Here is a 27214-nt window from a genome sequence, read left to right as displayed (position 1 = left end):
CTGATGAGAAATCAGCCGTTAGTTGGATTAATTGCTAACCAGTACGTAATATGTAACTTGACTTTAATTGCTTTTTATCTTTGGCTTTTAGCAGTTTGACTATGCTGTGCCTTAGTATGCTTGTTTTTGTTTATTCTGCTTAGTGTTCATTTTGCATGTGCAAATTTATGTCTTTCCTAAAATTCAGGAAAATTTCAATCATGATGTCTTCTAATATTTTTTCTGCACCATTTTATTTCTACAGCTAGTATTCCAATTAATATAATCTATAAGAATTGTAAGCTTTGTTCATTTTAAAATATATCTTTTCTCTGTGTTTCTCTATGGTGGACAATTTCTGCTGGTTTATCTTTAAGTATACTTACTCCGTCATGTCCATTTGGCTAGTAAGTCCATTGAGTAAAGAATTAATTTCAGAAATTGTATTTTTCAGTTCCAGAATTTCCCCTTCGTTCTTTTTAACTGTTTTTATTTCTTTCGTGGGAGTTCCTACTTCTTTGCTGAGATTGTTAGTTACAACATTTGGTTCATTTAGGGACTGGATTTGATTGATCTTATTGTATCTTAAAGAATGTGGATAGGTAGATAGATGATAGATAGATAGATAGATGATAGACAGATAGATAGATGATAGACAGATAGATGACAGACAGACAGATAGATAGATAGTTAGATAGACAGACAGACAGATAGATAGACAATATTTTCATATGTTACATAATTTTGAATTGTACCATGGACATACAAATCTTACACTGTGGGTATTGTAGATGCTATTATTTTTCTCTGTTGAGTTTTCTTTGTCTCAGTAGGTGGTGTTCTTGGCTAGGCTGGAACTAGAACTGTTTTCTTCTGTGGCAGCTCCAGCCTCAGTTCAGGCCTTTTGTTCTGGATGCTTCCTTTGGGCCTATTCTTCACGTGCTGGGTTCAGGGATGCTGGCAGTCAGAGTCTGGGCATTCCCTCTCTGGGTCTTTGTTTTCCGGGATTTTGCCATCATTTTCAGTGTTCATGGTTTCCCAGCTTCACCTTTCTCATTCCCCAGGGAAGAAAGATCATGAATGTTGTTATGTGCACCCCACCATTATGTATGCCACCCCTTTTGGGGGAGAGTTAGCCATCTATGCCTTTGTATTTCATCTGTTGATTTCACAAATTTGTGTATCAAAACCCCAAGTACAGGAGTTTTACCTGTAACAAACAATGCAGGGAGAAATAACTATGTGTCCTGACATACGTGGACACTGTTCAATTGTTTTCTATTATTAAAACAACTAACACCGTGTATGCAGTTTGAAGACGTTCATATCTGGTGCACAGGAATGCTTTTTCTCCATGTGTTTCAAACCACACTTGGTACTACCAATATTTTATGTTTTCTAAAGTGATCACTGGAATGGAAACTTTCTTTTTTTTTTTTTTTAACTTTTTTGCTAAAAGAGGTTACACAAAAATTTTTAGTTTTTGTCTAATTATGACCTTTAAATATATTTGTATTTTTTTCCTTAGCTCTTTATATAATTGTCTTAGTCTGTTTTCCATTGCTGTTAAAGAATACTGCAATACCTGGGACTGGAGAATTTTTTTTTTTTTTTTTTTTTTTTTTCTGAATCAGAGTCTCTCTCTGTCGCCCAGGCTGGAGTGGTAATTTTTTAACGACCCACTCTCACTGTAACTAATCCAGTCCCAGGAGAGCAAGAACTGACTCATGGCTGCAGAATTAACCCAGTCAGACAGAGTGTCATAACCCTCTTGACCTGATCGCCTCTTGAAGGCCCTGCCTTCCCCTGGGGACCAAATTTTCCACACATAAATTCTGGAGACATACTGAAACCATAACAATAATGAAGGCTATCAATGCTTTGTCTCTTAGATATATCACAGATCATTTCCCCAATTTATCTAGCTTCACTTGTATGTGGTGTTTTTTGAATATAGGACTTTAACTTTTCCGTAGTCAAATCTATCACGACCGAGAAACACTATCACTTAGTAATGAGGCTCTTTGCCTGGCAGTCAGAGACCAGAGTTCCAATTCGGCCTCTACTTATCACTAGCTGCGTGACTTTTGTACATTGCTTAACCTCTCAGCGCTAGAGGTTTCTCGTCCAGAAAATGGTCACAGCAGTGCCAGACCTTGTGGAATTGTTAACACATTGTGCAAACAATGGTTGTAAGTCACCGATGCCAGAGATGGGAAGTGACACTTGCTGTCCATGGCAGCTGCTACCTGTTCTTTCTATGGTTAGGATTATTTCCTGCCTGTCTTTTTTTCCAGGCTTACAGAGTGCTTCTCCACCTCAAGTGATATGTATATTTACCTACATTTTCTTTAAATGCGTTTTTGTTTTAGTGATCTATCCCAGCCCTACTGATTTAACTGTTAACTTTATAAAAATCTTTATTTTATATGCTTTTTCAAATTATGAACTCAATCTTTGTTTATTTATTTATTTATTATTTTATTTTATTTTATTTTATTTTCGAAACAGAGTCTCACTCTTTTTGGCCAGGCTGGAGCACAGTGGCGCGATCTCGGCTCACTGCAACTTCTGCCTCCCGGGTTCAAGCGATTCTCCTGCCTCAGCCTCCCGAGTAGCTGGGACTACAGGCGCCCACCACAACACCTGGCTAATTTTTGTATTTTTAGTAGAGATGAGGTTTCACCATGTTGGCCAGGCCAGCCTCAAACTCCTGACCTCAGGTGATCCGCCTGCCTCAGCCTCCCAAAGTGTTGGGATTACAGCTATGAGCCACTGCGCCTGGCTTTTTTTTTTTTTTTCTTTTTGACAAGATTTTGCTCTGTCACCAGGCTGGAGTGTACTGGTGCACTCATAGCTCACCGAGCCTCAAACTTCTGAGCTAAAGAGATGCTCCCACTTTGGCTTCCCAAAGTGCTAGGATTACAGGCACGAGCAGCCGTGCCTGGCATACTTATTGTAATTTTTTTTTTTTTTTTTTTGAGACAGAGTCTTGCTCTGTTGGCCAGGCTGGAGTGTAGTGGCACGATCTCGGCCCACTGCAATTTCCGCCTCCTGGGCTCAAGCAATTCTCCTGCCTCAGCCTCCCAAGTAGCTGGGATTACAGGCGCCCGCCACCTCGCCCGGCTAATTTTTGTATTTTTAGTAGAGACGGGGTTTCACCATGTTGGCCAGGCTGGTCTTGAACCGCTGACCTCAGGTAATCCGCCCACCTTGGCCTCCCAAAGTGCTGGGATTACAGGCGTGAGCCACCGTGCCCGGCCACTTATTGTAATTTTTAATGAACATTTTGATACTGATAGGTCATACTTCTCTCCTATTCATCTTATTCAAATCCTTTTCCTACACTTTCTTTTTACTCTTTCAAAGAAACTTTAGGTTATTTGATATTTTTCTTGGGCTGGCATAAAGTATATGAGGAAAATGAGAATTTCAGGCGTTGAATCTAGGAACACTCCATGTCTCTCCGTTTATTTAAATTTCCTTTCATGGTTTTCACAAAGTTTTTTCCTTACTGCACACAACTGGTGAGGCCATTTCCTGGCACTTTGACATTGCTGTCATGTATCCGATCCATCTAAGTGTGCTTTCTTTCTCATTTTTACTGATACTTACAAAAGTACATACACTTTTATCATCTGCAAATATTGATTTTTACTTTTTTCTTTGAAAATGTCATTTCATTATCGGAAACATCTAGCACCATCTTAAGCGGTGCAATACACAACGGAAGAGAGTCCTTGGTTTTTTCACATTTTACTAATTATGAGGCTAACAGGTGAGATAGTATTTTATTCCCATTTTGCAGATAAGGAAGATAAGGGAGGTGGGGCACACAGCTGGGGAACTCGCCCAGGCAGCCTGGCCCTGCTGGGTGAAAAGTCCCATCCCAGAGAAGAAACCCAGTGAACGGCCTCGCCGTGCGCGCACGAGGAGAGGCCTCTGGGACACCGACGCCAGGGCGCGGCGGCTGGGCCCGGCTTCCCGCACCGGGGCGCTGTCGGCCCGTGGTGCGGGGTTCGAGGTGTGGGCGGGGAGTCCAAGTGGGCTCGCGGCGGACACCAGGTGTCACCTGTCCGGCGCGGCGTGGGCGTCCGGGGGCGCGGCGTGGAGGAGCGCGCGGGATGGGGCGTGGGCGCGGGGAGCGCCGGGCGGAGCCTTAACAAGTGGCCTGGCGGGCGGACGAGGCGGGCGATGGCCCCGCGGCCGGGACGCGCACAGGGACCATGCACGGCAACGGCAGCGCGCTGCCCAACACCTCGCAGCCCGTGCCCGGCGGGGACGGCGCGCGGCCGCAGCCCTCGTGGCTGGCGTCCGCCCTGGCCTGCGTTCTCATCTTCACCATCGTGGTGGACATCCTGGGCAACCTCCTGGTCATCCTGTCGGTGTATCGGAACAAGAAGCTCCGGAACGCAGGTAGGGCCCGCGCCGCCTCCCCTGGGCCAGCGCTCCGGACGCAGCGCCTCTCCGCGGGCAGCCAGCCTTCCCCAAGCACTTGGTTCTTCTTCCTAAACACTGCGGACTTGGAGTTATTTTTCTTATTAGAGAGGACCCCTCTCCAGCCTGCCCATTGAAAGTGCCTTTTCATAAGACACGGAGTCTCAGCCCCTAAGAGGTGGGACACTCCACCAGAGTCTGTTCTGTTTCCTATGGGGACACCCCCGTCTGGTTGTCTTGTCTGAGGTTTATTAGATTGAGAGGCATCAGGTCCAGGCTGCAGAAAGTTCCTCAAGCATCCTCTGCAAAGAACTGATCAATTGCTTGGTCTTACATGTGATTTAGTTTTCCTAACATGGTTAAAATATGGAAACATAGAAGCTGGCAAAATGATGGAGCAGCCGCCGTGGTTTTGTCTTTCGGAATAGTCTGCAGTTACGAGCCTACAGTGGAAAAAGAGGCTCCTAAACGTGCTGTGTCCGGCAGGCCGCAGCTCCTCCAAGTAAACAAGTTGACACTTTAAAAGCAGAAGTTGTTGTGTTAGAGTGGGCAGGTAGCCAGGCGTGAGCAGGAAAGAGTACACTTACGTATAATATGCAACTACAGATAATTTTGTGCTTGAGTTAAACTTGCTTTTTCCTCCGAGCAATGCACTGAACTGGTTTGTTGTGGCGGGAACCTGTGGACAGTTTGTTCTTAGGATACTGGATGTTCAGAGCTCTAAGTGATGATTAGATGCTTGGTTCTCTGAAGAAACTAGTTTTTTATTTGGAGGCACTTTTGGGAGAAGGGGTGGGGAAGGAAACGTGCACTTACATGTCTGCCAAGATCAATATTTTCGTTTTAACCAGGTGGTTAAGAAAAGCTCTAATTTTGCTTAGCTCCTTTTGGGGAGGCTCACCCCTGTCCTGCCTCCCCCACCCGCCCCCAGTAATGCTTTTACAGTTTGTAGTTTGAGAATTAGTTAGTTAAGCACCTAGTAATATGAATTGAGTTTGAGTCAGTAAACTGAATAAGCTCACTTCGTAGGTGATTGATAGAAACTGGAGGAATTCTGCCTTCGAGAAGAGGCTCTTTCCTTCCTAGCAATATAAACGGCTTTCTCTGGACCAAACAGGTTGTGAGCACGGGGTTAACTGAATCCCAGCGCAGCCTTGTGGTGTGGTGCCATTGTTAACTCACCTTACAGAGGAGAAACCGGGGCTGCAGATTGTTCACAGGGACTGTAAGTGTGGGCAGGGCTGAATTCCCAGAGGTGGCCTCCAGAGCTCGCCCTGCTTCCTTGCTGTCAACACCTGCAGCACTTGGGAAGTTTGAATCCTGCAGAACCTTTAAAAAGTGTTCACGGCTGGGCGCGGTGGCTCACGCCTGTAATCCCAGCACTTTGGGAGGCCGAGGCGGGTGAATCGCCTGAGGTCAGGAGTTCGAGACCAGCTGGCCAACATGGTGAAACCCTGTCTCTACTAAAAATACAAAAAATTAGCTGGATGTGGTGGCCCACAGCTGTAATCCCAACTACTTGGAAGCTTGAGGCAGGAGAATCGCTGGAACCCGGGAGGCAGAAGTTGCAGTGAGCAGAGATTGTGCCATTGCACTCCAGCCTGGGCAATAAGAGTGAAACTCCATCTCAAAAAATAAAATAAAATAAAAAGTGAAAAATGTTCACGCCTGAACAATTTTACTTCTTGTGTTTTCTGAAGAAGAACTTAAGAACTCCTTACGCACACTTTGTATTTTATTTGCTGAGGCATATGCTCTTAAGAGGATATTCCTGTAGCCGCCTGGGAGACCCTTAGTGAGCTTTAATCCGCACAGCTTTAGAAGTTTCATATTTTTATAATAGGGATTTTTTGTTTATATGTGCGGTTCAAGCCATTTGAGGATTTCTGGAATGGATAGTAATTTGAAACAGTGATAAGGATAGCTGATTCAAATATAAGTTTTGGTATGCTTATTAAAAGTTTTGATGATTTTCAGACCTCTCATTTCAGCTAAATTAATTTTGTTGGCTTTAAGGATGAAATGTTGGGAAGAAGAGAATGGAAGAAATGAGAATGTGAAGGCATCTAACCTTTGAACCATCACTTTCCTTTGGAAAGCTGATATAATTGCGGTGATTTATGCCACTTTCCTCCCCTCAAGGGACTGTATTGACATTTGACTTCCCAGGGAATAAATTAAAAATGGCTAACAACCTGCATGGCGGGGACACTGGACAGCCACAGCCCACGCAGGCTGCAAACAACCACTGGCATCTGTGGCGTCAACAGAATATTCGCTCTACTCTTGCCCACAGTTTGATAATAGAAGTGATGCCACCATATCTTCTGAGTAAATTTGGTAGCATAATGGACGATTCCTGCCATGGAATGCTAGGATTAGATCCTTGCTGTGCACCTTCTGATTTCAGAAATCAGTGAAGCTAAATACCAAACTTCATTTTCCACAGTTGTCGAATTACAGATAATACCTAACCTTTTAGCCTCATAAGAGTGTTGCAATGACTGTAGTGAAATGGCGCATATGAGAATACTTTGAAAAGGATAAAACAAGTAATACTGTGTTGGCTTGTTTGTTTTCTGGGTACACCTAACAAGGGTGTGCTCTGTTTGTTGGAAATCATTGCGCTATAGACCTATGATTCGTGCACTTTTCTATATGTACATTATACTTAAATAAAACTTATTTTACCAAATATCAGGCAAGAGTACAATACTATCTTGCCTATTCAAAATTCAATTATCTGGCAATCTAACTGAGGTAGAATACAGCCAATAAATGGAAATTAGCAAAAATGACAGGCTCTCACCTATAGCGGATTTGTTCTAACTTACTTAGAGTGCCACAAAACTGTGATGCTGGTGTCTAGGTCCCTGTAGATTATGAGCAAGAAATTAGGAGGAAGATTGACACATTTAAAGAAATAGTATATAATAGCAAGCAGCATGGGTTGAAATAGACTCATTAAATGCAGATCTGAGAAACAGAGCAAGTGTGCTTACATTGTAAAGATGTAAATAACCCTGCTCTCACCATTCAGTGCTCCTGAAAGCAGCACAGTGTAGTAACATATTTATTATCATCACCTGATTCATCAACGAGAGGTGTCATCATGAGTGGTGTGTTCTACTTAAGAAGACAGGGATATAATACATTTTAGCAAGATACCTGTCAAAAGCAGTTTATTATTATTATTCTTTAATCTGTGTGCACAGTAGGGTAAACTTGTCAGTATATGTTTTAAAAAATCGTTTCCCAGAATGGCTCTGTGGCTGGATGGCTGACACTGTGCTAAGCCTCTCTTGCACTTGTTTCTTTCAGGTCTCTATAGAATGTTATATTTATCCATTCTGCATTACCACTCAGAGAGGATGCATAGAGTATGGAGCGAATGTGGACTTTGGGCCTCAGAGATCTGGTTCAAATCTTGGATGTACCACGGCTCTTTTAAGATGCCACTTATCTTACAGGGATACTAGAAGGATAAACTTAGATTCTGCCCATCATTCCACCTACCTACCCATCCACCCACCTATACATCCAACCACCCATTCATCCATCCACCCACCCAATGTCCATCCATCCATCCGTCTATCCATCCATCCACCTACCCACCCACCTACCTATCATTTTGAGGTACAAATAATAGTATTATGATGTTAATATTAGTATGCATCTGGTGACTAGTTCTTTTTAGATTGTTTTTATTTTTTAAGTGTATGTTTTTTTAAAAAAACAAGTAGACAATATGAACTGGAAAACAGTGAAATCAGCCAGAAATGGAAGGTTTAGAATCGAATTCCCATTTGTGACATTATGCAAAATACACAAAATCTCCATTGTCTTGAGTTTTCCCTTTTGTAACAACCATTATCTCTCTGGAGCAAGAAGGCCTGAGATGTAAAGACTGATTATTTCAATATTCAGCTCTTCTCTAATTTTAAGTGAATCAGCTCTGGAAGCTACAGTAGCTTCCTTGGGCAAGCATGCTACCATTCAAAAACCTACGACCTAACTTGTACTGTACAGACTTGGAAAATGATTTCAAGCTAACCCCACTTCATGCGATCTCCAGGCCGAGAGGTTTCTTGTTGGCGCTGCTGTAGTTTCCCTCCTGTTGCTTTCCACAATATTTGAAATTACTGATTCAGGGCAATTTTTTACTCTAGAGACATTTTATTGATTTTTCCCCCTTGTATTCTTAGCTGTTGTTCAGATTTCTATGACTTTCTATCCTGGTTTCTATAGTACATTGTTATGGAACCCCAAGTTTTTACAAATATGTCAAAGTAATTCCCAGAATCCCCTGTAAATCTTATGACAGTAGTTTCAGACTCTCAAATACATGATTGAATTTGGGTCTGAACTTTGGTTCCTCCAGCTATTCATTTCATAAGAAAGTATTTCTGGCAGGAATTTTCAGTGTTAAATTAATCACAGATAAGATAGAGCTTTTGCTTGCTTTCAGCATCATTTTTCTCTTGGCAATTTTGGGAGCTAACCTAGGATAAAATAGTCCTAGATTAAACCTTCTTCTATTAGTATTTACTGCCATTTGATGGTTCTGTTTTAAAAACATCTACACTGAAAAGTATCATGCCTTGGAAGTCACTTTAAATCTCCACAGAGTCTTTGGAGCTCATTCTGCCCCTTCTTCCTTAGCACCTTTTAAAAATAATCACCAGAATAACTGAAGTGAATGGTAAGATCTTTACAAGGTGCCTTGAGCTTTCCCTTTTTTTCTAAGTATTTGTAAGTTGCCTCGCTGACAGAAATACCCTTTCTTCTAAAAAGGAAACTCACATACTCCTTTAGAGTTTTCTAGTACCAAAGAGGCAATTAGTGGATTGTTGTTAAAGAATCGTTTATGCATGCACAGAACTCTGCACGCTATCATTGGTGCCATCTCTGCCTCTTCATGAAGATGATCAGCAGCCTCACTTGTGCCCCTCTCAAATAATCAAGGTGACCAGAAACCTGAGAGCTGTATGTGATATCTCTGTGATTTTTAGTGCAATTGATTAGTGCTGCAGATAAGAAATGAACTGCTGGGTTCTCTGGATGAAGTGCTCAGACCCTTGTCTTTCTACAGAGCTGTACAGCTTCGGCAATCCCACTGAAGGAGTCAGTCTCAGAAGAAGAGACAAGAAAGAAAATGCATTTGCATGGTGCTGAGTGTTATTCAGGTTAATGGAGGTGAATTTGAGTTGTTGAGCGTACAGTTTAAAAGCGTGCTCACTTGCTTTGATACTGAGTAGTTTTGGTGCTTATTGAATTGAACATTTATCTGGATAAATACTTACTGCATTCCTACAGTATAAGGCAGAATGTAAATGGTTGGTAAATTTTTGAGGGTTTGTCAAAATTCAAGGTCCTGTGCTAAGCTTGGGTCAAACGTGCCTCCTACTTTCAAAGAGATTGCTTTCTATCAGGGCACTTTAGAAATGTGTGTTCTTTTTATTTTCAAACAAAGATAAGACATGGAGTATAAAGGTATGAAAATAGGAGCATATTTACATAGCAGAAAACTTTTTCAAGAGAAATGTGAAAGTTGGTTGGTAGGTGGTAGCTGGAGCTTAAAGCAATCATGAGAATTTTTTAGAGTTGTTATCTTAGGAGGAGAGAACAATGTAATAACTGGGAGATGTGAAAACTAGTTCATATGTGAAATAGCAGCAGACTGAGACAGAATTAGTGAGAGAATTTCAAAGATACTGATCAGTGATAGAGACATGGCATAACTATTAGTGAAGAACACACTGGTTCAGGTCTTTTGAAGAAACGCCTGCTGGAGAACTAGCCTGCTAACTCACATTTATACTTGTTTTCTCACATAGTTATTAAGTGGTGGATTATAAAAATGTGTAATTAGTAATTAGTATTTCCTCTTTGATGATTTTCTGAACATGTTTAGGAATATAAAACTCTTATGATCTTGGAAGGGATAATGTGCTTTCATCCTTCCTGCATTCATTCCCTCCTTCTTTATTTATTTTATTTTATTTTTTTTTATTTATTTATTTTTTTTTTTTTTGAGACAGAGTCTCGCTCTGTCACCCAGGCTGGAGTGCAGTGGCGCGATCTCGGCTCACTGCAAGCTCTGCCTCCCGGGTTCACGCCATTCTCCTGCCTCAGCCTCTCCGAGTAGCTGGGACTACAGGTGCCCGCCACCACGCCCGGCTAATTTTTTGTATTTTTAGTAGAGACGGGGTTTCACCGTGGTCTTGATCTCCTGACCTCGTGATCCACCCGCCTCGGCCTCCCAAAGTGCTGGGATTACAAGCGTGAGCCACCGCGCCTGGCCCCTCCTTCTTTATTTAAATACTTGCTGGATGCCTCTATGTCCATCTATAGGAGCTTAGGACACGATTTTGTTTCAAGAGAAAATTCTGGTTCACTTGTTTTTATTTTAAGATGTGGTTTAAATTGCAATTTTTACTTTTAAAATTTTTTTGCCAGTTAGTGTTCATTCTATTTTTTCCTTTTATTATTTACTTATCTTTTTAGCTCCTTTCATTGTTCCCTCTGAATTTGGAATACTTCCAACTGTTCTCATTTGTGCATATGTCTGTGTAGGTATCATATAGTCTTTTACCATGTACTTTTTTTTAAAAGATTGTTTTACATATATTATATATATATATATCTTTATAGACTAAGCATTCCTTATCTATGGAAGATTAGTGCTATTAAAGGTCATTTTTTTGTGATATGTCCCTCCGAAGCACATGGCCTCTGGAGCCAGATGCCTGGAGTAAAACTCTGGCTCTGCCATTCCATGCGTGTGACGTAGGGCAAGTGACCTAATTTGCTCAGTTTCCTCACTTGTTAATTTGGAACAATACTAATATCGTAAGGACTAAATGGCTTGCTGTATACTTGAAGTGCATTATGAATTAAATATAACATTCCCAGCGGCAGAATAAATTCCTTTTGTTAGTTGGTATTCTTGGTGTAGAGTTCTGATGTGTAAACATATTTTTATTTTTAAGGCAGAATGCAACATTTCACACTTACAGGTCTTTAAATACTCTGTGAGTACATAAAAATAGAGTCAAAATTTTAACTTTTGAAAAATTACTTTTATGAGAATATTATTTTATACATCTGTAGTGTTAACTTATTTTCCTCTCGTTGATTTAACTTTCATATATAAATAGGGTTCTATTATGATTATACCATTTTTAATAAAACTCTCTTTTGGATTTAGCAATTTAGAGTTATTATTTAGTGCAGTTAATCTGTTTATTCAAGATGGGGTTTTCACTGAGTCCTTCAAGGTTCGAAAAGTGCCTGAGGGAAAAAGCCTCCTACCTAAAGAGAGTTCATATAGATTTTTTTTGATTGCCTGTTAACGTCGCTGAAGTATTCTGATTTTGTTTTTGTTAAAGTTTCATCCTAAATTCTCTAAGACGAATAAAGGTACAGTATCAGTAATTCATCTTCCGTTTAAGGGTGAAAGGCTGAACTAGTCAGGCTATACTGTGGATGTTTTACAAGTTACAAATGCCTCACTAAACCACCCTTCTCAGAAGACAGTAACTGGGCATAGAAAATGAGCAGGATTATTTGCAGGATGTTACACCTTTAACACTGACTGAAATCCAGATGGGAACAAGCAGGAATGTGTATGATTTCTTAAAGCCACCTCAGGTGCCCTTGGTCTCTCGTACTGTACATACAGTGTATATGCAATACAGTGTGCGATGTAAAGTGTACAGTGTACAATATCGTGTATAATAGAAAGCAGTACCAAGGTCTACTGATTTGCTCTACAGCAGCAGTCAACAGTCAAGTTAGAGACCAGATGGGGAACTGGAGACAGAGTGGGATAGAGAGAGAGAGGGATGAGCCAGGAGGACACGTGGAGTCCAGGAGGCAACGGAGCCCTGAGGTGGATGGAACCGGGGTTCAAACGACAGCGAGTACTGTGAACCAGGTGTGGGAGGATGGTGTGTCCCAGGAACAGGGTCTGATGGGTACAGCATGTCCCAGGAACAGGGTGTGAGGAGGACAGTGTATCCCATGAACAGGGTATGGGGTGGACAGCGTGTCCCGTGAACAGGGTGTGAGGACAGTGTGTCCCATGAACAGGGTGTGGTGTGGACAGTGTGTCCCATGAATAGGGTATCATGTGGACAGCGTGTCCTGTGAACAGGGTGTGAGGGGGACAGCGTGTCCCATGAACACCGTGTGAGGCGGATGACGTGTCTCATGAAGGGGGTTTGAGGAGGACGGTGTGTCCTTTGAACAGCGTGTGAGGTGTATGACGTGTCCCATGAACAGGGTGTGATGTGGACGGCATGTCACATGAACAGGGAGCGAGGTGGATGGTGTGTTGTATGAACAGGGTGCAGGGTGAGCATTGTGTCTCATGAATAGGGTGTGATGTGGACGACATGTGCCATGAATGGGGTGTGATGTGGATGGCATGTCACATGAAAAGGGTATTATAGTTTGGAGAGTTTAAGGAGTTAAAGGCTGGGAGAAGGAGTCACCAAGAACGTCACTGAATACTGCGGGGCTCTTTAAGCCTGGGTATTGCGGGGTGATGAGTTGTCATGCGTACTGTGGAGAGCCGTGTGTGGAAGGTGGAGGGGAGCAGTGAGGCTGATGGCAGGAGGGGCGAGGGGTGAGAGGAGGCTCATCGGCTATGGAGAGACCCCTGTTCCATTGCAGGGATCAGGGAGGGTCCTCCCTAGCCAGGACTGTGTGCCAGGGAGGAAGCTTCCGTGAAGCAAGACGTGTGGTTTCCATCACAGGGGAACAGAAATAAGACATGAGTGAATAATTCTGCAAAGAAAGATGGGCCACACGCCCTCAAATCCTCGCCACGGCCCTAAGCAGCTTGATTTATTCCATATTAAGAGACTGAGGCTGTGGGAAGCTGTGACTTACCTGAGGTCACATTAGCAAGTGGCATGGCCAGGATCTGAATCTGGCTTTTGTTTCTACACTCAGGGTGCACACTGCCTCTAGTAATCTGAAAAGACACGTTTCTAAGGTATAGTCTCTTTACATTGAAGAACCTAAAACATTGACTGTGTGCTTCGATGCCTCAAAGTAAAGCCCTTCCCTTTCCCTTGTACTGCCAGAGAATATTCCCTACACACCTGCAGTAGCTCAGCTTTCCCTTGTCGTACAGGTAACATGTATGCACGTGGAATTTTAAAAAACACAAGCCAAGTTTGTAAATAGTTCTTTATTACTGGTCTTTGTGATGCTTAAGCTCAGGCACACTCAGTTTCTTTTAGTCTTCATGAACAGTACTGTTCAGGGGGCCTCTAATCTTGCTTTCCACATGGTTAAAGTCCAGGCTGAAACGAAAGAAGGAGTGAATATTGACCTGCCGGGAAAACCAGCATCTTAGTGGATACGAGCAGAACAGCAAGTAATTTCTGCTTTTCTGAGGGAGCAGTTCAGAGGCCAAAGGGTGCATTAATTCAATCAGCAAATTATTTCCGAGCCCCTATTACGTGCCAGGCTCTGTGCTCACCGCGAGAATGTGAAGGTTCACGTCCCCAGTGAGGACCTGAGTCTCAGAGGGAGACAGACTGCTGTGCGAATGTGTGTGTTTTCATGTTGCCTTGATATTGAAGCAGATGCACATGTAGTGAGGATGGAAGCATGGAAGAGCAGTGCTGGGAGGCAGCTACAGTCTGTAACTCCTACCCAGTATGGTTGGTTCATGTCTGTAAGACACCATAGTAAGTAGCTCCTTTTTTCTATCTAGAAGCCAGTGACCTCTTTAGGAAACCACTCAACCTCATCATAGAGCTGAAGGTCTACTTTAGGTTTGCTAGAAACAGAACCTGAGACAGAGGCTTGGTACTGTGCTTTGCTGAGGGAGCACTCTCAGGGGAGCTTGTAAGAAAGAGAGGGCAGTAGATCAGGGCAGGGGAAGGGTCAGGGAAGGATGGGGTCTCAGGGAAAGCCGAGACTTGGCCTCATCCGTAAGTTGGGGCCTCTGGGCATAAATCCAGCAGAGTTGCCATTACTTGAGGCAAAGGGACTGGTCGTTTGTACCCGATTCAGTGGCTCTTTGATCAGTGAAGGCAGTCTCTGGAGAAGGAGGCAGTCCTTGCCAAATGAAGGCGCCCAGCACTCACAGACACTTTGGGGAGAAACAGGCCAGCAGCATCTACGACAACACCCGTGGAAGACAGAGGATGAGCAGAAGCCGCCTGGAGCCCAGGCTTGCTGTGGTGATGGGCCCTGCTAACCCCCACGCAGAAGGAAATAAAGTCTCTGCAGGGTTAATCATTGCACAGATTTGGAGATTATCAAATGAGGAAAAAGATGGCTAGAGCTGTAGGAACAGAAGTTTTTCAGAAATACACATTTTCATTGTTCGTGAAAACTTCAGACACAGGGTCCAAACTTTGCACAGCGTCAGATAGGTTGATAGATTTCTGTGTAATTCACAAAAAAGCAAAGTGATTCGGAAGTATTCATTCAAATGCAAATCAGCCTGAGGATTGCAGTGTGGGATTTCTAACAAAGAGCAGAAATGACTGATAAAAGGTAAGAGTCTGGCCCAGGACAGGAAGTTCCTGTAGATTTACTTAGCTAAGACTTTCACTAGTTAATAATGGCATATCTAGCATAAAAAAACATTACACAAATTGCTGCTGTAGGCCAGGCATGGTGGCTCACGCCTGCAATCCCAGTACTTTGGGAGGACGAGGTGGGTGGATCATGAGGTCAAGAGATCAAGACTATCCTCACCAATATGGTGAAATCCCATCTCAACTAAAAATACAAAAATTAGCTGGGCGTGGTGGCATGCACCTGTAGTCCCAGCTACTCAGGAGGCTGAGGCAGGAGAATTGCTTGAACCCAGTAGGGGTGGGGGACGGTGGAGGTTGCAGTGAGCCAAGATCACACCACTGCATTCCAGCCTGGCGACAGAGCCAGACTCCATCTCAAGAAGAAAAAATGAAAAAAACAGCTGCTGCTTCATTTCCACCTTCCAAATCTTATACAAAATTCTTTTGTGGATGAGGCTATCCTATAATTATGCAGAAAACAGAATTCTGGGGAGCATAGTTCCGATTTAGCTAAGTTGACACAATACTAATTCAACACAGTCCACCCCTTGGCAACTTGGGTTCTATCTATATCTTTTAACCATATTTAACTTCAAAATAAAGGAAACATCAAAATTATGCTTCCATTTAACAAAGCTACTATCCCTTGTAAAATTGAAAATACATTAACCCTCTTTGTAAAAGAAAGTACAGTCTCTTTATCCAACTTTACATGATTTTTGTTATTCTAGTTGAGTCACATTCCCTATTTGATATCCTATAACTTAAATTCTGAGACACAAGGTTCACTGATACATCTTACATGAGATGGTAGGGGAATAGCAGAGGTAAAGAGACACAAAGTTATTACTATATGCACAAATTGTTCATGGTAAAGCAAGCAGGAAATACTCATAATTATTTTAGCCCTCATGTCTGCAGTTGGCCAGGTGGCCGTAGTGGGTATTTGGAACTACCATTCCCTCCCCGCTCCCTCTGCTGTCTGGCTCTTCGCATGTTCTGGTGGCTGAAGCCTTCATTCCTGACACTGGGACACTGGCATTCCTGCCTATATTGGGTTATTTTGGTTTCCCATTGGCTTCAATCCTAGGGCATGGGAGTACTGAGACACTTCAGGGATTTCTGGCATGCCAGACCTATACTTCCTTGCTCCTATTGTGTAATAATAACCTAGTTTCCCCTTGATAATCAGGACTAAACACGTTAAGCACAGTAACCCCCCTCTTTATCTATTGATTCACTAGAATGAGGAGCCCCAAATAGCAGGTGGCACTCTCAACCTCCAGTTTTTTGGTTTTCTTTTTTTTGAGACAGGATCTTGCTCTGTCGCCTGAGCTGGAGTTCAGTGGTGCCATCGTGGCTCCCTGCAGCCTTGAACTCTTAGGCTCAAGTGATTCTCCCACCTTAGCCTCCCGAGTAACTGGGAATACAGACATGCACCTGCACGCCTGGCTAATTTATTTTTTGTAGAGATGGAGTTTCACCATGTTGCTCAGGCAGGTCTTGAACCCCTGGGCTCAAGTGATCCACTCACTCAGCCTCCCAAAGTGCCAGGATCTGTGCCTAGCCTCAATTTCCAGTTTAATGAAACCAATGGGGCGTCTCCTGGTGGAAGCATTGCTCCCTTGGGAACTAAAATTTTAGACCAACAGAACCTAAAGCTTCAGAGAAAGGAAGCAAACATTTTGTTAGTGTATCACCAACGTAATTTGGGAGGATGAGCTGCCATTTTCACCCTTGATTTTCCGATCCATGAATCCTGGCCATGGGATGAACAACATTCTGTGTTAATCACTGATTTAGAGCAGGTGCCACATGATAGGGACCTGTACCCTAGGCTCACCCACCTGGTGCTGAAACTGAACTTTCAAAAGCCATTCCACCAATCTGTCACGTCAGCTGTTTTGAGATGGGAAACCTGGTAAGGGCAGTGAATTCCCAGGACATGGCGCCATTGCTATGCTTCATTTGCTGTCAGAGAAATTCCTTAGTCAAAAGCAGCACCATGAGGAATACCATCATGGTGGAGAAGGCATCCTGTACATCCGTGGATGTTAGGTTGCTGGAAGATTTAAGGGCCTGAAAAGGTAGGAAAGGCAAATCCATATTCAGAGTATGCCTCTGTTCCAGCCAGAACAAACCACTGCTCCCTTTGATGATGGAAGTGGTATGTAATCCACCTACCAGCAGCGTCTGGTTGATTTTCCCAGGGAATGGTGCTCTGCTGGTGTTATCTCCACTCTTGGCAGGCTGGGTATTCTGCAGTGCAGCAGTGGCTGCATCCAGATCACTTTCCATGAGGAGTAATCTGTTGCTGAGCTCATGAATAACTTCTATCCTTGCTGCCATGACAACTTTGTGAGCCCATCGGTCAAGGACTGGTGGCCAAAGACAGATTAACTGATATACACAGGTTGCATCATCAAGACACAAATGTCTTCACACTGAGTGTCCATTCTGAGAGGTCTGTGTGCTACGTCTTCTCCAGAGCCCCATAACTGGTTTTCTAATCCAAATCCAAATGTTTCTTCCAAATCCTTGCCCGTCTAGCTCAGTGGTCCCTAACCTTTTTGGCACCAGGAAGACAAATTTCATGGAAGACAATTTTTCCACAGGACAGGGTGGGGGAATGGTTTTGGGATGAAACTGTCCCACCTCAAATCATCAGGCATTAGTTAGATTCTCATAAGGAGTGTGCAATCTAGATCCCTCACATGGAGTTCACGATAGGGTTCGCACTCCTATGAGAGTGTAATACCGCCGCTGAGCTGACAGGAGGGGGAGCTTAGGTGGTAATGCTTGCTCACATGCTGCTCACCTCCTGCTGTGCAGCCTGGTTCCTAACAGGTCACGGACCCGGTCTGTGGCTAATGGTCAGCTAGATCAGTGGCTAATGGTCAGCTAGATCAGGCGTCTCCAACCTGATCGAGCTGACCATTAGCCACTGCCCATTAATCTAGCTGACCATTAGCCACTGTCCCCATTCAGGTTGGGGACCCCTGATCTAGCTGACCATTAGCCACTGCCCATTAATCAGTGCAGATCTGAACCTGTGGCCCTCTCTCCTTCCAGGAAAAATGAACAAGCAGTTTGAAGCATTGCTCAAAGTTCTGCTTCCTGGGAGGGTCTTCCTCCATCCTTGTTTTTCAGGGCTGTACTGGATTGGGTCTGTAGTGCTGCAACCATCCCATTTCAGGTAGTGTCAGTAGGTCATGAAAAGCCATATGGAAACCAGGCAAGAAGGTTTTTTTCTTTGTTATTCAGCTGGTCAGGGGCACGTCCTCATGAGGCCATAGGAGCATGCTGAGGGAATGGAGGCAGGGTGGTGGGAATGTGGGCTGTGGCCTCTGAACCACTTGCTCATGCATCTTCCTTGTGCCTTCAGGGGCTGCTGGAGCCAGGTCTTGGGTGTATGGCTTCTATTTGATGCTGTGATGGGCAACTTTATGATTTGGTAGGTCAGACAGCACCTGTCCTTAAGAGAGCTGTCAGATCACGTGGTCACTTGGGGGTCCATGTTCAAGCATTCAGACTCTACTAAGGCCAAGTAGGAAGTAAAAAATGGCATCTGCAAAGGAGAGCACAGATTTGCTGCAAAGTACTAAGGGTCTGTGTTATGAGTCATCTGAATGTGCCTGCTAAGGCCTCCCTACAGCTTTCCTATTAACATGCAGTGGCCCCTCCATATCCATGGGTTCCACATCCGGGGATTCAACCAATCATGGATTGAAAATACAGTATTTGAGGGATGTGGAACTCAAAGACATAGAGGGCCAACTTCACATATTCACAGGTTCTGCAGGGCCAACTGTGGGACTTGAACATTGATGCCGTTTGTCTGTGTCCCCACCCAAATCTCATTTTGAATTACCATGTGTTGTCAGGGACCTGGCAGGAGGTAATTGAATCACGGGGGCAGATCTTTCCCGTGCTGTTCTCGAGATAGTGAATAAGTCTCACAAGATCTGATAGTTCTATAAGGGGGAGTTTCCCTGCATAAGCTCTCTCTTTGCCTGCTGCCATCCAGGTAAGATGTGACTTGCTGCTCTTTGCCTTTCACCATGATTGTGAGGCATCCCCAGCCACATGGAACTGTAAGTCCATTAAGCCTCTTTCTTTTGTAATTGCCCAGTCTCGAGTATGTCTTTATCAGCAGCATGAGAATGGACTAATACACGCATCCATGAATTTGGGTGTCTATGGAGATCCTGGAGTCAGTCCTTGCTGCCAAGGGACAACCCTATAAACAATTCAAGCACCATTGGTGTCTTAGTCTGTTCCTGCTGCTATAACAATATAGACTAGGAAGTTGTAAATAACTGAAATGTGTTTCTCACAGTTCTGGGGGCTGGGAAGCCCAAAATCAAGGCACTGGCAGATTTGGAGTCTGGTGAGGGCTGCTCGCTGCTTCCAGGATGGTGCCTTCTTGCTGTGTCTTCTGGAGCAGATGAATGCTGAGTCCTCACATGGTGGAGGGATGAACAACTCCCTGGCACCTCTTTTATAAAGGCACTAATCTCATCTGTAAGGGCTCCACCCTCATGATTTAATGACTTCCTAAAGGCCCCACCTCTCAATACTATCACATTGGCGATTAAGTGTCAACACATAAATTTTGGGGGAGACACATTTAGACCATAACCATTGGATCAGATGGATCAGGTGGCTGAGCAGCCTTCAGGGCCTTGTTCTGGGTTCCAGTCAACACTGACAGCTTTTTGAGTCACTCAGGAAATGGGTTGGTTTAGTACATCCAACCCATCGTATGGTTGGTATATTTTGTTTTTCATCTTGGTGGTTGGAGGGTGATGCAATGACATTGTTTTCACCTTGGAAGGTGAATACAGGTGGTTTGTTGTTGTTGTTGTTGTTGTTTTGTTTTTTTTATGGAGTCTTGCTCTGTTGCCAGGCTGGAGTGCAGTGGCACGATCTCAGCTCACTGCAACCTCCGCCTCCTGGGTTCAAGCGATTCTCCTGCCTCAGCCTCCCTAGTAGCTGGGACTACAGGTGCGCACCACCACGCCCAGCTAATTTTTGTATTTTTAGTACAGACAGGGTTTCACCATGTTGGCCAGGATGGTCTTGATCTCGTGACCTCGTGATCCCCTGCCTCGGCCTCCCAAAGTGCTGGGATTACAGGCGTGAGCCACTGCACCCGGCCCAGGTGGTCTTTTAAGGAATTCTTTTGCCCCTGCAGGCCGTGACTACCAGTGTCCCTTAACTACTGGAAATAGGGTTTCTAATACTTTAAATCTAGTCCTATTACAGAATCAACTGCAGGTAACCCAAAACCAATACCGAGAAACCCTCCTGAAGGTTCTCCTTGATCCACTTCCAGAACCAAATTCTGTATCAGTCTGGGTTCAATCAATCCAAGAAGCAAAATTGCTAGAGCAGTTGTGTGAGCTGATTAAATAGTGTATTTGAGGTTTTCGCTTCTGTGTCTGGTGCTGCTGTCTAAAGTCCACGGAGTTGAGAAGGAAAGCTGGATGTTAGGAGGGGACGCAGGGGAAGCTAGAACCTGGGAGGAGGGACTGGAGCTCTGGAGGAAGGTTGAAACTCAAGCCAGGAGGAGGCGAGCAGGAGCTGGAGAAGCTGTGAGCACACTGCCGCCACCCACCCCCTGCAGGGCAGCAGGTGAGACTCGGAGTGCCCAGCTTGCGGTGGCGTCTGGCACTTGACACAGATGTTCTGAGCGCAGAGAGCAAGCTACTGCTGCACTTCCACCTTCAAAATCTCACGCAGTTGCCTCTTGTGGGGAACACTAACCCGGAGCGGTCCAAGGAAAAGTCTTTTCAGCTTCGCGAAGTTGGCACAATGTAAACCCACTGTGCATTGATTAACCCTCGGCCAGGTACTGTTCAAGGTGGAGGAAGAAGATGTCTAAGACAGGTAGTGTCCTCACTGAGGTGATAGCTGGGGCTGTGGGAGGTGGGGAGGAGTAGAGACATAATCACGATTAACAGAAAAGCAACGCCGCGTTGCTGTGTCATTCCCAGAAGGGACTCACGGGACTGGTTCTGAGGAAGGCACTCCCGGCAAGCTGGCATTTTAGTTGTCTGTTACCTTATTTTGTTCATATCTATGCCATATTTCACTTCCAATTTAAAGTTTTATACCTGGGAACAAATATTGACTGTGCATTTTATAGTTGGTGCCTTTAATCACCGCGAGGCTGATCGCTGTTCGTCTTGTTGCCAGCATGCTGACTTCTAGGTGTTTCCTCCCCCATCTTCTCTTGAGAATGTTCTAGTTCTAATACGCTTCTTTAGAATTGTGCCTGGAGAGGCCGTAAGCCAGGACGTAGCCACAGGGCCCAGTTTCTGAGTCTCCTATCTGTAGGAGCACAGGAGCTTCCTCAGGGAGATAGCATTGAACAACACTCACCAGTTCACAGCATTGGTATAATCCTGACTCTTTCACTAAGTAGTCATACGACTTCATCCAATTTAACTCTATATTTTTGTTTTCTCGTGTTTAAAAAGTGGGAATTATCCAGGGAGATCATTAACCGATCTCTCAATTTTAACGTCCTATGATTCTATGATTCTGCCACAGTAAGGATTGGAACTATATTCAACAGAGAAGAAATTCTTACCCATGAATAGACATTATTTTACATTTCAGAATGCATTATTAAGCTTGTTGCATACAGTCCTGGATATCTGTAAAAACGGGTAGATTGTCCATATGTCTGGAGTTACATAGATTTGAGTATGGAATAGATGAACTTATAATGTGTATAATTATCATTAGATGACTTAATTACTCTTATCTGGTGAAGTTCATAAAAGAAAAAAGGAAATTCCCTTTTTCCTTCTCCCCCAGACACCACACACCCCCCATGCACACATGAACACCAGTGCTAAAGCTTAATGTGAGCTACCTGACAGCCACACCTGTGTGGAGTCTGTGGCGTAATTAATTTTTACCAAGCATTTGTAAAATGGGATTAATTCAAATAATTAAACTAATGATCTAATTAATGTAATTGCTTGAATTGTAATGCAACGTAATTACTATAAAATAAATGGAGCAGGGTATTCGAGCCATGAAAGAAATTTATGACATCATTTGTGATTTTATTTTTAAGCTCTTTTAAAAATAAATCCATATTAGGCCAGTTTGTCATCATGACACTCTGGGTAAAAATGTGCTGTTACAATGACAGTTTAATTTGGAACAGAATTTCACATATTATAGACACTTTTAAAGCATTAAACATTTTGAGCTAATAATTTATTAAAATATGCCTCTTAGGAATTTAAATGTTTCAACACTAATTGCAAGTGATCTGTGGGAAAAATAAATTTGCCTTTGTAACTTTAATTTGGACAAATACAACCAATTTTTAAAGAATTTGCTTTTATGACAATTTACTTGAAATTCCTAAATAAATGGCACAAATTTTGCCTTTCTTTCATCTTGACTGCTATGGGCTGTCTCATTTCAAATATTGGGAAGTGACAGTTTAATGAACTCATTAAGTGTTTGAGCAAAAGCCACTGTATTTATTGGGTGTGGTCTAGGACGCAAATATGAGGAAATGTACTCACGAGGGCCACCGTCTGGAGACGCAGGGAAGCCTGGCCTACAGGTCAATAGAATAGAAGGTGAAATCTTCTGTACCTCCACCTGGGATCTCTCCGTCCCTGTCTAGCGCACCCCTTTCCTCACTGCTTCTGGTTATGTGCGTGCTCTGGTGCTGCTGCTTACTCTAGTGTAATTTTCTTTTTCTTTTTTTTTTTCGAGACGGAGTTTTGCTCTTGTCCCCCAGGCTGGAGTGCAGTGGCGCAATCTCTGCTCACTGCAAACTCCGCCTCCTGGGTTCAAGCAATTCTCCTGGCTCAGCCTCTCAAGTAGCTGGGCTTACAGGGACACGCCACCACGCCCAGCGAATTTTTGTATTTTTATTAGAGACAGGGTTTCACGGTGTTGGCCAGGCTGGTCCTGAACTCCTGACTTCAGGTGATCCACCCACCTTGGCCTCCCAAAGTGCTGAGATTACAGGTGTGAGCCACTGTGCCCCGCCACTCTAGTGTAATCTTTTTGGCTTTTCCTGTCTCTCAATTCCTGTTTCCCCCGCACCAAATATATGCATTTAATATGTAAACTGAATTGAATTTATTATAATTTAATCTGAGTAAAAAGCAGTATAAAGTGGTTTAAGATCCTTCAAAGGAGGAAGCTCTTACCACGGGGGGGGCAAATGAGCAAAGGCTTCTGGCATTTCTGTTTGAGATAGACTTGGGAGAACGGGAAGGATTTAGAAAGTTGATGTGAGGAGCCATTCCAGGCAGAAGGAATAGTAAGAAACAAAGGCAGGGCCGGGCGCGGTGGCTCACGCTTGTAATCCCAGCACTTTGGGAGGCCGAGGCGGGCGGATCACGAGGTCAGGAGATCGAGACCACGGTGAAACCCCGTCTCTACTAAAAATACAAAAAATTAGCCGGGCGTGTTGGCAGGTGCCTGTAGTCCCAGCTACTCGGAGAGGCTGAGGCAGGAGAATGGCGTGAACCCGGGAGGCGGAGCTTGCAGTGAGCCGAGATCGCGCCACTGCACTCCAGCCTGGGTGACAGAGCGAGACTCTGTCTCAAAAAAAAAGAAACAGGCAGAAGAGCTGCAAAAGAAAAAAACCATATTTGCAGAACATCTCATAATATTTGACTAATGTAGCTGGGAGCAATGGCTCACACCTGCCACCCCAGCACTTTGGGAGGCCGAGGCGGGTGGATGGCCAGAGCCTGGGAGTTCAAGAGCAGCCTGGACAAAGTGGCAAAACCCTGTCTCTACAAAAATAACAAAAACCACTTTATACTGCTTTTTACTCAGATTAAATTATAATAAGTTCCACCAGCACCTGTGGTCCCCGCTACTTGGGAGGCTGAGGTAGGAGGATTGCTTGAGTGCTGGAGGCGGAGGTTGCAGTGAGCCAAGATCGGACCATTGCACTCCAGACTGGGTGACAGAACAAGACTCTGTCTCAAAAAAAATAAAATAAAAAAGTGACTAGAGTTTTTTTTCTGTAATTAAATATGTTGTTATATTAATTGAGAAAATTAACAGACTATTTAGGGTTTAAGTTTTGTAACGTAAGTTCTTTATAAAATCTAAGAGAATTTCTGCATTTTCCTTTGGTTCAAGGTGAGGGAGTCATAGAATAAGAACATTTCTATGGTGTAAGACACGGTGCATGGCACTCACCACAGATAGTCTCATCTCATGCTCACCACAGCCCTAAGAGGAAGAGGCTCATTATCCCATCGTCTAGGAGAGGAGGCAGACGCTTGGGGAGGTCAAGTAACTTGCCCCGGTTGGACAGTTAGTAAGGAGTGAAGCCATGTTCTCATCCAGACGGCTGACGACAGAGCCCTCTTGCCCTTAACTCCCTCTCTATGGGATCAGCAAGAACAGAAGCTAGAGGCCCCTTGAGAGCTGCTGAAGGACTACAGAGGGAATGAAGACTTGAACTTAAGGAAGTTGTGGCTGGCTTGACATCATATGCGATTTCTCAGGTGATGTAGAAGGCTCTAGAACAACAGATGCAGTGCAAGTATTCCGATCTGAGGACTTTTTAAGAGATGAGAAACTGAACGGTTTGAAAGACAGCAGTTTTGGACATGGAACAGGCCCTGTTCTGGGGAGGTGGGAGTGTGTGAACAGTGGATTTGATATGTCAGGAGCGGCACTGGGCTGGCTTCCTGTGAAACGGCCTCCACTTCATTTGCAGTGCAGCCGCCGCAGCTGTGACGTCAGGTCATCAGAGCTGCAGAAGCAGCTCCTTCTTTAACAACTATAACAGAAAACCCACTGTGAACTTGTATTCACTGTATTTTCTAAACGATTCTCTTTCAGGAAACATCTTTGTGGTGAGCTTAGCGGTGGCAGACCTGGTGGTGGCCATTTATCCGTACCCTTTGGTGCTGATGTCGATATTTAACAATGGGTGGAACCTGGGCTATCTGCACTGCCAAATCAGTGGGTTCCTGATGGGCCTGAGCGTCATCGGCTCCATATTCAACATCACTGGCATTGCCATCAACCGCTACTGCTACATCTGCCACAGTCTCAAGTACGACAAGCTGTACAGCAGCAAGAACTCCATCTGCTACGTGCTCCTCATATGGCTCCTGACGCTGGCGGCCGTCCTGCCCAACCTCCGTGCAGGGACTCTCCAGTACGACCCGAGGATCTACTCGTGCACCTTCGCACAGTCCGTCAGCTCCGCCTACACCATCGCCGTGGTGGTTTTCCACTTCCTCATCCCCATGATCATAGTCATCTTCTGTTACCTGAGAATATGGATCCTGGTTCTCCAGGTCAGACAGAGGGTGAAACCTGACCGCAAACCCAAACTCAAACCACAGGACTTCAGGAATTTTGTCACCATGTTTGTGGTTTTTGTCCTTTTTGCCATTTGCTGGGCTCCTCTGAACTTCATTGGCCTGGCCGTGGCCTCTGACCCTGCCAGCATGGTGCCTAGGATCCCAGAGTGGCTGTTTGTGGCGAGTTACTACATGGCGTATTTCAACAGCTGCCTCAATGCCATTATATACGGGCTACTGAACCACAATTTCAGGGAGGAATACAGGAGAATTATAGTCTCGTTCTGCACAGCCAGGATGTTCTTTGTGGACAGCTCTAACCACGTGGCCGATAGGGTTAAATGCAAACCGTCTCCACTGATGACCAACAATAATGTAGTAAAGGTGGACTCCGTTTAAGAAAGCACCATGTTCCCGGTGAGATGCACACGCTGCGTAAGGCCTCGCTCTTGACAGATGTCTGGAAAAGCAGAGTGGTGGAGGAAACTTCCAACTTTTACCTGGCTGCTGCCATAGTTTCTGAGCTAATGTGCTGTCAGCGTTATAAACACCTCCAATTCTACTAGTCAAGAGAAGTACAGGATGTATGGAGAGTTACATGTTAACTGAGGAATGTGGTTCAGGGCTGGGGTGAGAGTAAGCTGCTGAATGCATTCAGGGGAAGGAGTGTGCAAACTTTTATTGTAAATGAGTGCCACAAAAGGGGTAACTGCATTCTTCTTCACTTTTTGAAGATTTCTAGCAGAAAAATGAATAGAGAGTTTTATTTATAAATGAGCATATGGAACAATTTTTTTTTCTGTAAATGGAACAAACAATGAAAGTGGGGCGAGTGCCTCTTATTACAGAGGGAAATGCTGAACATAAGTCAGTTAATGGCTCATCAACAATCACAACCACAACCAACACCACAGACCTTTCAGTTGGCAGAGTTAGCATTGGGTAGCTATACTCATGGTCATAAATGTTTGCTGCTCTATATTACAAGTTGTGCATGCAACCAGATAAAGAACTAAATTATAGGCCGGGCACAGTTGCTCACACCTATAATCTCAGCACTTTGGGAGGCTGAGGCGGGCAGATAAGCTGAGCTCAAGAGTTCGAGACCACCCTAGGCAACATGATGAAATCCCATCTCTAACAAAATACAAAAAAATTAGCTGGATGTGGTGGCACACACCTGTAATCCCAGCTACTCAGGAGACAGAGGCAGGAGAATCCCTTGAGCCCCGGAGGCAGAGGTTGTGGTGAGCCGAGATCACGCCAGTGCACTCCAACTTGGGCTACAGAATGAGACTCCACCTCAAAAAAAAAAAAAAAAAGAACTAAATTATGTTACAGAGCTCTTATTCAGATGTCAATTACCCTGGGACTTTAAAGCAGCAGCTACGTTTAAAATTTTATTTAACTTTATTAGACATTCGGCTTATTATTATTGTGTCACTGAACAGCTGTTTTGAATTGATCTCTGTTCATTCATTAATTTGTCGAATGAGCTCAGTTAAAAATGACAAAGGATCAAGTTGCTGTAGACTTTTTGATACAGTGCTGAATGTGTTCTAGATTGACACTCTAGTTGTGCAAGTAACTGAAACCAGATAGCTTTTCTTTTATAGATACTGCAAAACAATATTCTTCAATAATTCATTTTAGAATTTCACTGCCCTAATAGTACTGAAAGTCTGAGAGAGAAAAAATGCATCACAAAACTATGGTTTCATAAACTTTGACAGGAGTTTACCCCAAATGGTTATTTGAGACTACTGTGAGGTATGTCGTATCAAGTGTTTTGCTACAGATGATAACCATGTTTTCTTGTATTTTAAAAGTCAGTAGCAGAGCTGTCACATACTAGAATAAATTGCCGATTTGCAACTATATACGTAAGACAAAAAGTTATCTGGATATATTTGCTAATGATTC

General features: G+C 43.9%; 1 protein-coding gene across 1 annotated transcript; it reads left to right on the top strand.

Moving 5' to 3' along the window:
- The first annotated feature begins 4012 nt into the window (after positions 1 to 4012).
- Positions 4013 to 26732, top strand: MTNR1A (melatonin receptor 1A). The gene is made up of 2 exons (XM_055274072.2): positions 4013 to 4395; positions 24822 to 26732. Exons 1-2 carry the CDS (start codon positions 4206 to 4208, stop codon positions 25688 to 25690), a joined length of 1059 nt encoding a protein of 352 aa, XP_055130047.1. The 5' UTR covers positions 4013 to 4205; the 3' UTR covers positions 25691 to 26732.
- Positions 26733 to 27214: the final 482 nt, after the last annotated feature.

The sequence above is a fragment of the Symphalangus syndactylus genome, chromosome 4 (assembly GCF_028878055.3).
Source record: "Symphalangus syndactylus isolate Jambi chromosome 4, NHGRI_mSymSyn1-v2.1_pri, whole genome shotgun sequence".
NCBI classification, from domain to species: Eukaryota; Metazoa; Chordata; class Mammalia; order Primates; family Hylobatidae; genus Symphalangus; species Symphalangus syndactylus.
This window is presented reverse-complemented; position numbering and strand designations above follow the sequence as displayed.